This window comes from Formica exsecta, unplaced genomic scaffold (assembly GCF_003651465.1).
Source record: "Formica exsecta isolate Colony F162 unplaced genomic scaffold, ASM365146v1 scaffold291, whole genome shotgun sequence".
Taxonomy (NCBI): Eukaryota; Metazoa; Arthropoda; class Insecta; order Hymenoptera; family Formicidae; genus Formica; species Formica exsecta.
This window is the reverse complement of record NW_021850170.1, coordinates 117,741-136,626: the sequence shown is the minus strand read 5'-3', so window position 1 is coordinate 136,626 and position 18,886 is coordinate 117,741. Positions and strand designations below refer to the sequence as shown.

General features: G+C 32.2%; 1 protein-coding gene across 1 annotated transcript in view; it reads right to left on the bottom strand.

Annotated features, from left to right (window-relative positions):
* Positions 1–18,886, bottom strand: part of LOC115237367 (SPARC-related modular calcium-binding protein 2) — a 93,729-nt gene that overhangs the window by 17,053 nt on the left and 57,790 nt on the right. The window contains exons 4-8 of the mRNA XM_029810363.1: positions 11,221–11,445; positions 9,887–9,964; positions 8,089–8,322; positions 4,061–4,233; positions 529–694 (exon numbers count right to left, since the gene is read on the bottom strand). Of these exons, the coding sequence (XP_029666223.1) occupies positions 529–694; positions 4,061–4,233; positions 8,089–8,322; positions 9,887–9,964; positions 11,221–11,445 (876 nt within the window). The remainder of the gene's footprint in view (positions 1–528; positions 695–4,060; positions 4,234–8,088; positions 8,323–9,886; positions 9,965–11,220; positions 11,446–18,886) is intronic.

Below are 18,886 nucleotides of genomic sequence, written 5' to 3'. Positions count from 1 at the left end.
ACAATTTTTATTTTATAATACTTTTTGATAAATCTAATAATTTTAGTGTTGTTTTAAGTTTTTTGGTGAAAATTATTTGTTTCATTTTTTGCGATTTTCTTCAAAACGAAGCAAAAACGAGCAAATCTCTAAAGGACTTTTTGCCTTAATTTATCGGTCCCGTACACGCTCCTAAAGTTTTGACATTTAAATTGGGGACACCCTGTATATTGAGAGCTGTTTATAATTAATAATAATTACAAATATATTAAGGTATTTTACTTTTATCATACTGAAATAGCAATATTTACCAATTCTTGACTATATCTAAACCAACAATAAAAGAACATAGAATAGTAACTTTTATGATAATTTTTACGTTAATACAAAGTCATGAATATATTTTAAAGTTATGTCAAAGATTATATTATATTAAAATTTGGTTATATGAGATAAAATAAATTTTTATTATCTCTAGTAAAAATTAAACTTTAACTAGATAAAGAAAATAAAACAAAAATAAAATATAAATAATAAAAGATATATTACCTGTTGTTGGATGCTGAGCATTGAGACAGCTGAGCCATTCTGTCATGCTGATTCTTCTATCATTATTAATGTCACAGTACCTCGGTAATTTTTTGCCACATCTCCGAAGCTGCCTATTATTTGCCACCATTGTACGAAAACTTTTCCATTCTTTCTTTTCTAAAACCTGTGAAATATGACAATTATATGAGTTAATTTTTCTAATGTAACTAGCTTAATTTTTAATTCGGTTATTGTTCTATTAAAATATTTTTAAAACTTTCTTTTACCGATCTTTTGTTGGGGGATTTCTAAAAGGACTAATATTGATTTCTTGGAAACTTCAAATAAAAAATTTATATTTTGTGTTCAGATGCTAAAACTGCTTATAAAACATGAGCAATTGCTATCTCTTTTAATTTTTGAAATTTCCTAAATGAAATTGCACATTATTAAAATTTAATATATGCAACGTTGAAATAATGTATTGTACGAGGCTCTGGTCTGTTATAATGAGGTGGGAGAGGTTTATTTAAAATAGAATTACTGTCTCTAAAAACAGAGACCGGGATCATAATAATCTGCTCATACTGTAGACCGGTCATTGTGGCGCTTGATAAGATTACTATGGAGTCTTTTGTAATTTTTTAACTATATGCAGACAATTGCAAGGCTAGGCGAGTCAAACCAGATTGTACTAGTCTGGGTTCTCGGTCATCAGGGGATAGCAGGAAATGAAAAGGCAGACAGGCTGGCAAAGTTGGGAATTGAAATAGATCCGACTGACCCGACTATCGATATCCCTTTTGCCACTGACAAAAGAATCATTAGGAATCGTCTGTCACAAGAGCGTCTAGTTAGCTGGGAAACTACTGGGGGCTGTCCAAAACACTGATAAAACAGTCCTTATCGAATAGGATGAAAGAACTTGGTAATAAAACAAAGGAAGTTGAGAATTAGAATTGGCCTTCTGACAAGTCATATTACCTTCAGGACACATATTTATAACCTGAGACTAGAGCAGAGAACTTCCTGGCTATGTGAAGAGGAGAAAGAAGACAGTGTACACATTCTACTGTGTCACTGTTCTGCACTTGCTTGCAAGAGATATACAGACTGCTGTATGCCTATTCTCTAACTTTTTTTAACGACAATCGCTATCGTTGCTTAGCAATGGTTGTTGCTTACGCTAATTATGGTATATAGCAGCGACAAAGCTATTCTGTAATTTGGACTAGCAATACAATATCGATATACAATGTGATTCCGACGTTGTTAATGAAACGACTATACTCGCATAAACGTAATTCTCCAGATAGCAAAATACTAACAGTATGCCACCAAATTCAATCATGACTTTGCAGCAGATTCCGGTCTGTTGCGTCCCCATTAAGCTTAATTTCTAACTGTACGTATTGCTCATGTAATATGACAGTGAAAAAGCAGCAAAAATCTGGCATTATTTACTGTTACATTGTGACAGCAAATATGTAACAAATATTGAGCAAAATCTATCATATTTGACACTGATGGCAGAAATCAAGCATGATCTGCTGTGATCACGCCGTGATCGCAGAAATGCAGCGAAGATAGAACACAATCTTACCTTATCAACTATTGAAAACAGAAACGCAGTAGAAATCGAGCATAGCCTGCTGTCACAATGTAGCGGCAAAAATATGGTAAAGATAAAACATATCTGATAAGAACAATAATATAGATGGAATAAAATTGAGAATATTATTATTGCATAAATGTCAACGGTAAATCATATCAGTTACTTGTAATTTTCCAGTCAGATAAATATAATATGTAAATATCATTTATCGTGTTGTATTATATATAATATAAATAATTGGCATATTTTTTAAAAAATAATTGATAATAAATAATTCATTTATTAATAATTCGTAAACCTCGATGATTTATATAGAAATTGAACTTTTATTTTGCATTTCAAGCAATCAATAATTGAACAATTTTCTATTGATTCATTTGGTTTCCAAACAATCAATTTAATATTCTGAATCCTCTGTTGGAATTGTTCAGAAAATTAAGCTGATAAAAATAAATATTATACACTTTTAATCTTGTTAATCGCGCTTTACAATCTGTTTATTCGCCCGTGATAAAAACTTGAATACGAGATAAATACATTGTATAGCGGTAAACGAAACAGAACTGTATATATAACTCAATATTACTGTATAATATCTTGTATAATATTGATGTGTTTCTGCCATGGATGTAAGGAATACCTGGACGGAACGCAACGTTGCAGGGTTGAAGCACAAAGGGTGAGGAGAATGAAACGTCTATTGAAACGAATGAGGCCTTTAAGATGGCGGCGGCAAATAATTTCACGGAGTGTAATCTATTTGAACGTCTTGAAACGAAGAAAGCTTTTGTCATGTACACTATATTTTAGTACTCACTATATTTTAATAATCACTATATTAATCACTATTAATCACGTTATTTTTTCGTGCAACGAATATATTCGTAAACATGTTGATAGTGGATGGCGGTAGCGGATAATTTCACGAAATGTGGTCGCAATGTCTCGATTAACATCGAGTAATACCGCGCGACGTGAAAGTAGACGCTAAATCTGAGGCCTTTAAGATGAACGCGACGATGGACCTCTGAACTCCCCGCGTCTAAAGAGGCACCTTACGTTTCAGGTATTTCTTACGTCCATGGTTTCTGCCATTATCTGATTTACATGACAACAGACTATGCTGTGTTTCTGCTGTTTTTGCTGTTATCTTTTGAAATGGCAATGCATGTTGAATTTTGAGTGGGAGGGAGGGAGGGAGAGGGAGAGAGAAAGAGAGAGAGAGAGAGAAATCGCGGTTTACTTTTTTAAATGATACTGATAATGAGGGCGAATTATTATAAGTGCTCAAAAGAGAAAGAGAGAGAGATGGAGAGAGAGAGAGAGAGAGAGAGAGAGAGAGAAAGAGAGAGAGAGTTTAGAAATTGAAGTTTATAAATGGAAACGGAAGCCGGTAGAGAAGCGTTAGGGAGAGAGAATGGGAGATACAAAAATTAAATTGGTATTTAAAATTTAATATGCACAATATTAATTGTTGCAATCGAAATTCAAATAGAAATCAATAATCAGAAAGAAAATAAATTTCTATTTTTCGGATAAATATTAGGTTTGGGTTAAATTAGTTTTTTTGGAAGTGAGATTGCAGGGGGAGAAGCTTCGCTCCTCCCCCGCCCACGCATTCACTTAAATACTTAAATATACAATTAATCTAAAATTCATGGGTTTCTTAAATCGGAGAAGTTTAGATTATCGCATTTAATACTTGTTCTTGTCGTACAATTTAATTGTTAATAACTTTTTAATAAACAGCGACGGCTAAAACCTCTTGGATGTTACTCAGGGTCATGACCTTGACAACATATGTCAAGGTCGAGGTCATTGGAAGTGGGCTCCCTAATATGCATATTTACCACGATAGCTTTTATTCTTTCTTTATATCAAGTGGTATTGAGCATGCGAACATACGATTACTGTTTGTGGAGTATTTCCATATACCTTGTTTTTATTCTTATCAAGCATCACAAAATGCCACGTAGCTATCCTTTCTTCCTTAGAAGCTTGCCATTTAGCGGTAGTTTCGTCAGAATCAGTGTTGGATGCTGTCATTTTTTCTTGCATAAGGTCCATTAGATCTCGAAGGAATAATTGTTTCTTTAGCTCTGGACATCCTATTAAAATAAATTAATGTTAACCAATATATAATAAATACATGTTAATTATGACAAAGATAAATATTGTCATATATTTTTATTTATATAACCTGCATTTCAAGTGTGTATTTACATTTATAATCTGCCTGTTCAGTTAAATACAGGTTCATTTAAATTCATCAAACAGAAGAAATTTTTGTCTTCATGTATAATTGTTCGCAATATTTTCTTATAATATTAATGTAATTAATTCAATAGTGTATGGATCCAACAAACAGGTATTTATAGAATAATTGATGGATAGAGTCCCAGCATCCTCTTTTATTTATTTTCCATCTTATTTAGTAACAGTGAAGATCAATTTAATATGTGGAAACTATTTTATTTTATTTTATAAAATAGTTATCAATATAGTCAATCTTATAGAATATAATCCGACATCCATGCACGCCTTCATTGGATACGATACAAATATAAAGCCGGAATTTCGGCGCGTAAAGACTCGATTCATAGCGAACCTCATTGAGTATAACCTTATTGTATAATTGTGACAGAGCTTTCTCGCCGCTGGGGAGAGAGGGAAGCGCATCAGCATTTGCGCGGGTAGTCAGGCAGCTCTTAGAGCCTTTGGCGCTCTGACTTTTACTTCCAGGTTGGTCTGGGGCTGCAGATGCGCCCTGGAAGAGCTGGCACGGAAAAATGAGGTTCTTCTGGTATGGGTGTTTGGGCACTACTCCGGCATCAAGGACAATGAGGCAGCCGATCAGCTTGTCAGAGCTGGATCAAAGGCTGAATTGGTGGCCGGAGTCGGCGGTCGGTGTTTTCTGCTGTTTGGGCAGAGAAACGATTGGACGCTGGTTGCCGCGGAGATGGGACGCGGGACCAGCATTTGGCTTGAGAAGCATAGTCGGATGTAGGCAGTCAATGGCACCTCTCGGGGATTCGCCGAGTGGGGGCTTAGCTATCTGCATCAAAGGTTTAAATAGACAAGAAGCTGCGTTAGTGACACGGATACTCTCTGGGCACGATATTCTCAATTATTATCTGCATCTTTGGGCCTTAGCAATAGGCCCAACTGCAAAAGATGCGGGGTATTGGAGAAATTAAGCCTTCATATGCTGTGTGACTGCCCGGCATATGCCAGGGCAAGATTTGTACTGCTAGGTTCAGCTTTTTTAAAGCCTCAGAAGTCAGGGACTTTCTTCTCTTTTGGAGAAGGGTTGGTCTGAAATAAAGGATTTATCGGGGAGATACAATGTGAGATACATTTTGCATGCCGTAGGCGGAATTTCGTTTCTGAGAACCGTTCCCGTCTCTTTCTATAACTGCTAAAAAATTACCTTTTTTTAAAAAAAGTAAAAAAAGGCGCCAAGTGCACGCGCACAAGAGATATAAGTAACATTAATAAAACATAGTCTGTAAGATTAATGTGTATAAATCTTATACATTTCTATTTATATTTTATTTTCATTTCTATTTATTTTTTTAAATAATTTATAAATTTTTATAATAAATTTATAAATACATTTATTTTTCAATGGAACTAGAAACATTTTTCAAGCTGTTAAGATTTTGACAAAGTCTGCGACCACATGTCTATTGCAAACCAACATATTGTAACCAATCTTTGTCTCGATGCTAAACACAACAAAATTATTGATAATGTCAGTTTTAATACTAAATTTTATTTGCCAAATATATATACCAAATAGCATTCTGACAGATGGAAAAATACTATGTAACAGATCTATTATATTCATTAACGATATATGCTTCATCTATTTCAAGCGATGCAGTAGCATTGAAACAGGAATTAATTACAATATGTTGGTTTGCAATAAACATGTTGCTACAGGCTTTGTCAAAATCTTATCAACAGCTTGGAAAATTCTTCTAGTTCCACTAAAAAATAAATGTACATTTTTAAATTATTTAAAAAAATAAATAGAAATTTAATCTTACAGACTGCGTTTCACCAATGTTATTTATACTTATCTGTAACTGTCTATGATGCATGACAAATAACTATATGACAAACTATATGACACTCCTTTGACAAATGCACTCAAATATGTATTCTTGATGTGTATGTCTATATTAACTGATGTGTATGTCTATATTTCTATATCGATAACTGCTCGCAGTTATCCATAGTGGCTTTTGACAGGTATAAGTTAAATTTTCCAGAGTGCAACATTATATAGCGTAGCACTCTTTCATTTATAAAAAGGTGAAGCTGCAAAATTCTTCGTGATACTTGGATAGTTGAATCAGGTATAGAATACAAACACACACATATCTTATAATAAACAACCGCGTTACAATTTTCATTTCTATTTATTTTTTTTAAATAATTTATAAATTTTTATAATAAATTTATAAATACATTTATTTTTAATGAAACTAGAAAAGAAACTAGAAAAATTTTTCAAGATATTGATAAGATTTTGACAAAGCCTGCGGAAATAATTACTATTATAATCATTATTATTATCATTATTATTATTATTATTATTATTATTAAATACAAACTCAAGTTATTGATTAAGCCTATTAGAAATTCGATTGTTTTACATATTATTAAAATAAGTACAATGTATAGTAAAAAAAAGAATGATATAATTGTTAAAAACTTACCTTTTTTAAAAAAAGTAAAAAAAAGGCACATAAAAAATTTTTATGTAATATAGTTTTATTTTCTATTTGAACCAAAAAACTGTTGTACAAAATAGCTGTTTTAATTTTTTACAAAAAAATAGTAATATTAAAAAATTGTGCGCCAATTAATACAAACTTATGCTACAAAATTTATTTATTATTATTTCTAACACATTAAAAAGATGCTATATCTAAATTGCAATGTCTTTTAAAATAGTGAAACATATTCAAGTATAAAAAAATTTTTAATTAAGAAAACTTGGCGCTGCTAAACATATGCTAATCAAATTAATGTACTCGTTACATTTTGAATTTAGCTATAAAGTTTTTGTAAAACCCCCTTTCAAAGCCGAAAAGCAAGAAATAAATAAATATCTATCTAACTAAATGGAAATTCGAAAAAAGCTAATCTATTAATCAGATATTATTTTAATTTAAAATAATAACATACCGTCTTTAAAATGGAAATTAAGTAAAATAATCGAAACACACGGGCACAGATCGTAAAATGTGCGTCATTATATTGAAAACAGCAAGCGGAATATGTAAAAAAGCAATCAATAAATTATGTAAGCTGCCAACAACTGACTCATTGGTAGTATGCGATGTGTAGACATTAATTGACATTAATTGGTGGGCGTAATGTATAGAATTGAGGTATATATCGTATTACAAGCGAAGGTGCGATCTATATCGATATATGTAAGGCGATCACCTAAGCATTCGCGCAAGCGTATAGATAAGTGAGGAAAACCCTCGAGTGGTGATTCGAAAGATAGCGATCGATGACACGAAAATTGAGATGAGTTCGATTCCAAGTTCAGTCGAAATACAAGTGCGATTACAAGTTCGATCGAAACTACAAGTCCGATTAACGAGAGTGATTACGAGTGCGATCGAAGATACAATCTAGTGTGTGATCACAACCATTTATATACTATTTTTATCATATCAACCAATAACACGTGTTTTTTAAATACTTTTTTTTTAATTATAAAACAAAAAAACATAATTAGTATTTAGATTTTGGAAAATTTACTTCTCTTATTTAAATATAAATAAAAATATAAGTATATAAAATTTCAAAATAATATGTAAATTTTTTTTATAAATTTCCCAAGACAAGCTAATTTTTTATGTGCTTTAGATTAGAATACCTCTTCACTTGAAAAAAATTCGAACAATCTTCTAAAAAATTGAATTTTCTTTAATTACCTTTTATAGGTCTACTGGGAGTCGGGACTGGGTTACAATTTGGCGTACGATTCTTCGAGGATGTTCCGGGAATTGGCTTACCCGAATCCTGATATACACACCAGCAATAACCGGAATAGCATTGAACTCGATGATACCTTCCATCAGACGTACATTGTGGTATGTAAAATTTTTCTTGTGAATTTTGCTTTTGATCTTCCAATACTGATCTTCTATCTGACATGCAATCATTCGCTGCAAAAAAATTAATAAATATAGTTTAATAAACAAAAACTTTTTATATCCAAATTAGACATAGAAATGTTTCTTTTGGAGGCAGACAAAACCATATCGTATGTGTAGGTGCTGTCAATAAATACGTTTTCCAGAAGATATTCAAATGATAAATAATCTAAATACGTGAGTGTCTGGAATTGAATTCAAGACCTGCCGACGAATCTATCGGATCATAAAAGACGGTACTCTGATTAACTCTCCGGATGAATCTTATAATATAACCACGGTCACAATATACGTGTATACAGAGTGTCCCATTTTAATCTATTATCCCTTTTATTTCCGCACAGTAAGGTCGAATTAAAAATATGTTCAGACACAAGTTGTAGAGTTTAAAGTGGGCCAAAAGACGATCTTATTAATAGATTTTGGATCGGGGATCCGTGTTGGGCCCAAGACAATTTTTTAAAATGGGAATCCCCATTTTTTATTGCATATTCATGTAGCTTATCTCAAGAGCTTTTCAAAGCACTATAATAAAGTATTTTTTCATTAAGTATTTTTCGAGTTATTTTATATCTTAATCTGACATATTTTGATATAAAATACATATAAAATATCTCGTAAAATATTAAGTTTTCGATAATCTTATCGTAATCTTTTTATATACAGAATAATGATATGAATTAATTTATGTAAAAAAAACAAATAATTGCTTAAAAAAACATTGTAAATAATTACGTACTTTTTCTTAAAAAAAATTATTTTCCTTATATCAATTGATTCGAAAACTAAATATTTTACAAGATATTTTATATTTTTTATCAAAATATGTCAGATTAAGATATAAAATAACTCGAAAAATACTTAATGAAAAAGTACTTTATTATAGTGTTTTGTAAAGCTCTCGAAGTAAGCTACATGAATATGCAATAAAAATGGGAGTTCCCGTTTAAGATTGTCTATTGGCACCCTTTGAACCCTATAACTTTTGAACTTCTAAACATATTTTTAATTCGACCTTACCCTGCGGAAATAAAAGGAGTGATAGATTAAATTTGGATACTCTGTATATATTATGTATGCACGCGAGCGCGCGCGCGCGCGTGTGTGTGTGTGTGTGTGTGTGTATTGTGACGTGACGTTTTTCATCGTCCGTCACAAGGGCCGAAAGGTCCGACTGTGGACGGTTTTTTGGGGGGGGCTGCGTCCTCTCATTTTGGCCCGTTCGAGAGAACGAACAGCATTGCGCGTATTCAGAAAACGTATTTAACACTTCCACACATAAAAATAAGGAGAAAAAAAATTCGTAAGGTATGGGATCGAACCCTAGTCTCCAGCGTGAAAGTCCAGGCGCTTTCCGTTGTGCCGCTACGAATCATTAGAAGCGGGCTTAGTAAGAGTATTTATATGCACGTATATTTGCGTTAAAATTTTATGAATTCTTTTTTTCGGCAAATTCCGAGAAGTATATCAAATGGTTTTGCAACGAAACTACATTGGACGAAAATTACTTATAAAAAATTTTTTATTGATGAGCCAGAATATGTGGTATCCTCTTGTAAATACAAATAGAACTTACCGTCACCTTCTTCCTTAGTATCTGGTAGATTGCTGTTAAACGTCGGCAGAGGATGAATAGTTGGACTACTTTTCAAAACTGTAAAAGATGCATTAATTTGTTATAATGTTCATTCTTTCTGCATTTTATAGATAGAAAAAAATAGATTTTTCTCAAAATCTTAAAACATTAAATAGAATATTAATTTGCCACGAACAACTTGAATATATGAGTTAATTAAATCTGGTTTCGCCGTATAATGGCAAGGAAAGGTGCAAATATATCTAACAATATTATATTATCATAATATTATGTTACATACATTACTGTTGTAATGTTGCAAAATAATATTCTCTAGTATCATATAGATAAATCGCGTTATATTATTTGTCACTTCTACGTTATATTACTGCAACAAACAGTGTTTATTAGAAATGACGAAATGCTGAACGCATAGAGGCATAGACATATAGGATAGGCTGGCCCCTGCCGTAAAAGTCAGCGTGAAAACATATGAAGGACAGAAATAGCATTTCGTCTCTTTCTTTTGGCATGTAGTGGGAATTGATAGCGAAAGATGAAGATAAAGCGAGCAAGTCCCTTCTTTCATGCACATATATTCCCCTCATTCGCTTTTATCCCTACTACTCTTACTCAAGCAAGGACAGAAATAGCATTGTGGGGCAATGAAATACACGAACTTATTATTTTATTAAATTATATTAGCGAATATGCATTAAAAATGTACATTTCGGACCATCTTCAGTATGGATATAAATATGTAAAAATTAAATAGGAATTTTAAAACCTAACATGCATAACATTTATTGTTGCAATCAAATTTCAAATTAAAATTAATAATCGAAAAAAGGCTTACTAAAACCCGCGTAAAATCTGTACAAATTAGTGGACAATGTCCAAACACCGTCGTCATACGTATATCGCATCGATGGTTTACATTTACAATATAATCAATTAATATAAATTATTAAAAAATTTCAATCAGAAATATATATATATAATTATCCTTTTTATTTAATAATTAAAAAGTACTTATCTTTTCGAAGAGTTTTTTGATTTTAATTTGCAATTACTTTTTTAAATAATTACTTTAATAATGTCTAAAAAATTGTATTAATCATCATTATTGTATTATCAAATAAATATTATCTATATTTTAGCATTAAATCGAAAAAGACGATATTATTTGTAATAAGGCATTAATACTTATATGAATGTAATATTTGGTTTAGAGGAATTACGTGCATTATTCGCTATTATGTATGTATATACGTACTGTCCACCCAAATGAAAAAAAGACATGCGTGTAAGAGACATGTATGTATATAACTTACGAGTAAAGTCATTCGCGAGGCAAGCACCCCATTCCTGCCTGGATAGCTTTAAGTCTCGATTTAGGTCGCACGTGCGAGCGAATGTTCGTGCGCACTTTTTCGGTCTCACTGCTTTTTTAGCGAGCCTTCTAAGCTCCTTGTACTCTGTCGCATCTAAGTAACCATTTCCGTCTTTGTCCAGAATTCCAAATTTCCATGACAGCACTCTTTCGACATTCTTATCACCTATTAAAGAAGATTAACGCATATCTTAACAGTCTTTAATATACAGGGTGAGTCTTTTTAATCTTAACAAGCAAATATCTCAAAACCTGTAAGTTTTAGAAGGAAACCTTTTAGACAAAAGTTGTTTGGTTTTGAGGGGGAAAGAAGGTAGGAATATTAGTTAGACCTTGGGTGGCATTGTTAAGGTCATATCAAAGTCACATTGAATTTTTTAAATTGAAACCTTTATTTTTTATTGCATATTCTTATAGTCCTTGTGGAGACCTTTTCAAAACTCTATAATAAAGTATGTTTTCATTAAGTACTTTTTGAGTTATTTTATATCTTAATCTGACATATTTTGATATAAAAAATAAAATATCTCGTAAAATATTTAGTTTTCGATAATCTTACCGTAATACTTTTATGTACAGAATAATGAGAGAAATCAATTAGTGTAAAAAAAACAAATAATTGTTAAAAAAATACGATAAATATGCATAAAAGGTTACACCTCACCGATTTTATCGCCACTTAAATATGTTGTAGGGAAGGTTCTTCTGACAAGTAACACTAGGGAAGTGTCATACGGCGAATTTCCTGAAACTTGGCATACAAGTAGTACATGGAAAACTATTAGACACGTATATTGTTATATCGGCCCGAAAGCCGTTTGAAGAAGATTAGAAATCACCCTTATCTATTTTGGGGGTAGGTTCGACTATTTTACATTTGGTTTGGATTACGTTATATAACTCAAATTGTAGCTTCGGGGTGGAATTTTTTCGGATTGGGGTGCAGGGAAAGGGGCCCCGCCCCTCCCCCGCCAACGCGTTATAGTCGTAAGCTTTTTTCAATAAAAAAATAATAGATTATTACAGCATACACAAACTTTAATTTGTCATATCTTCTAAACGAATGCTTTCCTCCACTTTTTTCTTGCGGCGAATTACTCAGAAGAACCTCCCCTACAACATATTTAAGTGGCGATAAAATCGGTGAGGTGTGACCTTATATGCATATTTACCAAAAATACATTGTAAATAATTACATACTTTTTCTCAAAAACAATTTTTTTTTATACCAATTGATTTGTCTCATTATTCTGTACATAAAAGTATTACGGTAAGATTATCGAAAACTAAATATTTTACGAGATATTTTATTTTTTATATCAAAATATGTGTCAGATTAAGATATAAAATAACTCAAAAAGTACTTATTGAAAACATACTTTATTAGAGTTTTAAAAAAATCTCGACAAGGGCTATAAGAATATGCAATAAAAAATAGAGGTTTTAATTAAAAAAATTCAATGTGACCTTGATATGACCTTAACAATGCCACCCAAGGTCTAACTAATATTCCTATCTCTTTTCCCCCTCAGTACCGAACAACTTTTGTCTAAAAAGATTCCTTCTAAAACTTACAGGTTTTGAGATATTTGCCTGTTAAGATTAAAAAGACTCACCCTGTATATAGGCTGCGTTTCGATCACTGCCAGTATTGAAAATATATAGTTTACGTCATATACATTGTAGATTTTCAGTACTGGCAGTGAATATCGGAACACAGCCTTAGTCTTAAAAAATTAAATATGCTAACTTTATCAATTATTTTTTAAGGATATAAAATATATTTCTTCTTTTAAGAAAAAAGTAAACCTATATGCGATGATCTTGCTATCGGCGATCCCATTAGTGGCTGTAGAGAATTTCGTCTCTTTATTATATTCGTACTATTCTTATTATTCTTTATTAGTTTTTTAACATTTCTATCACCACATATTATAGGTAAAAAAAATAATTTTTTAAGTCCTTTGTCTCTACTTTCCACATGTTTTTAGAAATACGACGTGATAGTTTACGGTTTATCTCACAGGACAAAACAGAAGGATTTCCTTTAGGTGGACCTTTTTACCTATTGCCTGTTACTAATTATTTGATTATGCTACTTATCATATTTATTTAATTTAATTTTTAATTTACACTGAAGAGGATTTAAACCAGAATTTAACCAACATGTATGTTTTATTTGTAATTTTTTCTTGACTAATTTTGTCTATTATATACACAATATATAATTATATACACAACATATTTGGATCTTTTTCTAATGCTTATTTTATTATTTTATAAAACTAGATTTTTTAAAATATTTTATTTATATTTTTCATTAAATATTTTGACGATTATTTGTTCCATCAAAAATATATTTCGATAAAGTTTATTTGAAATTATATTAAAAAATTGATATTTATTATTCTTTATCTATACCTTTTGAGATTTAATTAATTAAGCAGTTAACTGGTAATGACGCATATATGCGCACATTGAATAACTCCGATAAATTTCGATGGATCTGGATAAAACTTGGTATACTAGAGTTTTTTGAATCGCTGAATCGGAATCTGAGCTCAGGGTCTACAAATTCGTCATCGTTCAGTTAATGGCGCCTGAAATGCCCTCTTTGAACGGTTTTCGAGACGGTGATCCAAAGTACAGCTCGAAAGCAAAAAAAATACCCCCGCTATTAGCTGGTGACCAAGAAATCACGACCCCAGAGTGCGCCACGTGAAGGCTGCGATGGAATTTATACACTCCGTTTTTTTTTGTTTTTTTTTATTAGATTTTTTTTTAATTTTGCTTTCTCATAAAGGAAGATTTGTTTTCGTGACAAAATTTTTTGTCGAGTTTTCTATGCCAGTGTGCTTAGAATGTTCTAAAACATCGAAAAATCATATTCTTAAAAAATGTCTGCATGTATGTATGTGTGTATGTGTGTATGTGTGTATGTGTGTACGCGAGTATTATTAGAGTATTATTAAATATAGTATTATTATATATAGAGTATTATTAAAGGATCTTTGATATTTAATTTAGTGAGGAACGGTGAAAGACTTCATTTTTTATAAAATTTTGAATTTTTTGAGAAATGTCTATACATGTCTTAACTTTTGCAAATTTTAAGATACCGAGTTAAATCTTTTTATATGGATAGAGTATCATTAAAGGATAGTTGGTATTGAATTTGCTTCCTCTATGAGGAAGCAATGTGCAAATTTCTAATTTGCACAATTTTCAGCTTGTTTCAAATTAAAAAAAAAATTTTTTTGAGGTTTTATGTTTTTTTAAAGATTTTTTTTTAAGATTTTGTGTTAATTTTGTGTCAATTCCGCCGACTGGACTAGTTTCTGAATTCTAACAGATGTTGCAAAAAATTAGGTTCGGTGTGGATGTATGGTTTCAAGGATGCGCGATATCAAAATTACGACTCCAGATTCAAAATCAGCAACCTCAAAAACGATTGTACCGATTTTTGAAACGTAATCAATCTTACCAGTTTTGGAAAACGGCTCAAGGGCTTACCAGTTAACTGCTTAAGGTTTAATTAAAATCTAAAAAGATGTATTTGCGAGAGCTTGTTTATCTTTGTCTTATTTTAATATTCTTAATACCAAAAAAGACTTTACAAAACATTTTTATAAAAATTTGTTTTTTATTTTTGAATATGTGAATACAATTCCGAAGTTTGTATATGTATTCTTAATATAATTTTTAATACTCTGGATGTTCTAATTCTCAATATGTTGTAAATTGGAAACAATGTTTTGCCTAAATAAATTTAATTTGTATCGTAAAATGTTAGCATAATTATAATATGTACATTTTTCTATTTAAATTTAATGACAATAGCAGCCATTATTTTCTTTATAGAAACTATATTATCTCACAATTTAAATAAATACTTTACCTGTTTTTTATATACTGTATGTTTAAAATTATTTAATATGTCTCGCGTCCCCCCGATAAATACGCATATTTACTGGAATTATGAATATTAACATATTCGCGACTGGCAATTTTGCCGCGATCTTAAAAAGCCGCTAGGTTCCGCATCCTCATTAAGTTAGCACCCCCACCACAATAAATTAAAATAAAATATATACCAAAATTAAGTGCTATTTAGGTGCTAATTTTAGTGCTCAAACCATTTAGCTGGAATTCGCGATTTAAAGTGGAGGTGCTAGCTTTCATCAAGCTAGCAAACCCATTATTAAATACTTGCACAAAATCAAAAAGTAAATATATCAGAATTAGTAGCTTAATAACAAGAATAAAGTACTTTAAAAAATCAAGATAAAGCATCGGTTCTGGCCTTGAAATATTCCCTGATTTTAGTGCTCACAAAATATAAAAAACTAGCTTATAGGCCCGCGCTTCGCGCGGGCTTCTGAGTCTATCCGTCTTCAATACTTTACCTAGCATATAATAGATGTTATATTTTTTATTATTTATTCACATATTTTTTTTACGATTGACGTACTTACCGTTAATCCACCATTATTATTTATTCACCATTAATCCACTATTTTTTGCTATAATTTATTTTTATAATTTTTCTATTCATAATTCGCATTCACGCATAGAGAGAGAGAGAAAGAGAGAGGAGAGAGAAAAAAATGTGGTAGATCGAAGGCTGATCCGAGGCCCCGATGTGAGGCGGCGGACGTGTCCCCGGTTGTAATTGCGATTTGTTATATATAAATTTTAGGACAAACGATTGACGTTTACGATTGGCGTCTGGCGATTAGATGCAAAACACATTTTATCGTCCTGGCATTCTACCATAATGTGTTTTCGCGACCCGATATATGTATACGCGCGACGGACGTCCGGCTCCGAAACTTATGCAAATTAGCTCCGGGTGCGACTTAGGATCGTTAGGTGAAGGAAGGAGGTTGACTATTGATAACGTAACGCCGATATCATTTCAGATATAATATATATACCTGTTTATAATCTAGACTAGCGATATATATTTCAGGATGCAAATTCGAATGCGTTGAGGGGTGTCTTTTTACAATAATAAATAATCAATTCTTAAAACTCGTAAATATCTCTCGAGCGAAGCGTTTAGATTTATTTCCTCTCCCCTGTCCCCATTGTACGATATACGAAGGAAAAAGAAGATTCTCGGTTCGCCGCGCGCGTAAGAAATCTTTACATCAGCCGTAACCACGTTCGCGGGATCTCGTCACTCAAAGACACAAATTGTCGCCACCGATCATTTTGTCCCGGCGTACGTGCGTGTGTGCGTAGATGTGCGTCGCGTCGATCGATCCGCGACGACGGCTTCTTGCGTACCGCGTCCTCCCCGACAAGGAATGCGGATTTGTCTCCCCGATATCACCAAGTTGGCCGTGTCGAACAACCGTCTGCCTCGATCAAACTTGTAGAGGAAATAAATGTCCCTCGACGAGACGGGATCTCGAGAGGCGTTTACGCCTTCTCGACGGGACACAACCGTGTACAGGTATAGGTTTTCCATATAATCCTCCTCTCCCCCTCCCCCCTTTTCCCCTCTCCTCTCACCGTCGCTTCGTTCTCGTGCCGCGGCCTTAGAAGAAGAAACGGGAACGCGCCGATTTCAAGAGTCATTATCTGTGACGTGCCGAGACTATGGTTATGTCAAAAAATCGTTCCTCCGTCTGTGCTCGCGCGTCTCTTTGCGGCTTCCGCCGTGAACACGAGACTAACCGACCTGCTTATTAAAACCAACGAGATTTTTGGTTACGTGCTCCGTTTGGTCACGCAGAACATTGCGACACGTGTCTGCGTTTAGATTCCTGCGCAAATCATTAAACGGTCGTATTTTCTTTGACCCAAGAACGATCAAAAAATATTTAAAAAATTAAATACACGCATATACATATTATATAGTATATAGTATACCATGTAATATGTATAAGTATACAGGGTGCGGCATTTATAGTGACGCGGGCATATTTTTCGGAAACGAAGTGAGATATCAAAAAATGTTTCTGACAAAAGTTGTAGGGTTCAGAGGGGGACACATGATGAAAATATGGACTTGACCTTGAGTGACCTTTTCAAGGCCAAGTCAATGTGATCGATATTTTTTAAATGGAACCCCCCATTTTTTATTGCATATTCTTGTAGTGTAAAGAAAAAAAACAAATAATTGTTTAAAAAAATACATAGTAAATAATTACATACTTTTTCTTAAAAACAATTATTTTTTTTTTACTAATTGATTTGTCTCATTATTCTGTACATAAAAGTATTACGGTAAGATTATCAAAAACTGAATATTTTACGAGATATTTTATTTTTTATATCAAAATATGTCAGAATAAAATATAAAATAACTCAAAAAGTACTTAATGAAAAAATACTTTATTATAGTGTTTTGAAAAGCTTTCGAGATAAGCTACAAGAATATGTAATAAAAAATGGGGGATTCCATTTAAGAAAATATCGATCACATTGACTTGGCCTTGAAAAGGCCACTCATGTGGTCACTCAAGGTCAAGTCCATATTTTCATCATGTGTCCCCCTCTGAACCCTACAACTTTTGTATAAAATATTTTTTTCCATCTTGCTTACTTTACGAGATATTTGCGTGCGTTGATTAAAATAACTCACCCTGTATATATAGATTAGATTTTGGTGCTCAGTCCCTGTCGCGAAAAATTCATACTTAATCTACCAAATAACTAAACTAACAAGAATAAAGTAATTTAAAAAATCGAGATAAAGCATCGGTTCTGGTCTTGAAATATTCCCTGATTTTAGTACTCACAAAACATAAAAAATTAGATTTTGATTTAATAAATGCAGATTATATAGTTCTGAAGTGTTACGTACCGCAAAACATGAAATGATAGAAAAATTATATTGATAAGGATCCTGTATTTTATTCTTGTTAGTTTAGTTATTCGGTAGATTAAGTATGAATTTTTTGCGATAAGAACTGAGCACTAAAATCAATCTTTATATGTTTTCTGAGCACTAAAATCAGGGAATATTTCAAGGCCAGAACCGATCTTTTATCTCGATTTTTTCAAGTACTTTATTTGTATACGTATTCTGTCCTTGTTAGCTGATATCTTCTAAATTATAATAAATAACTAAATTTTGTTAATTGTTCTTAAAAGCACTTAAAAAGCACTTAATTCTGATATATTTACTTTTTGATTTTGTGCAAGTATTTAATAATGGAGGTGCTACCTTGATGAAAGATAGCACCTCCACTTTAAATCGCGAATTCCATTTAAATGGTTTGAGCACTAAAATTAGGAATACAGCACCAAATTAGCACCTAAATAGCACTTACCCAATTAAAACAAGAATAAAATTTTGAAAATTAGCTTTTGATTATCATACTTCAAATTAATTATTATTCTATGAGGGGCAGTCAAATATAAACCAAACTTTTTCCGAACTATTTTTTGACACGGAACTAAAAAGGAAATGCCAGTCTGATGGCAAAAGTGCTTATATGTTAGTGGAAACTGTGTAAGAAGATGACTTGGGTGTGCGTTAGAAATATTTTGATGGTAAATATTGACAAAAGGGGACCCAGTCCCAATGACCTTGACCTTGATATATGTTGTCAAGGACATGCTCCTGAGTAACTTTCAAAAAGTTGTAGCTG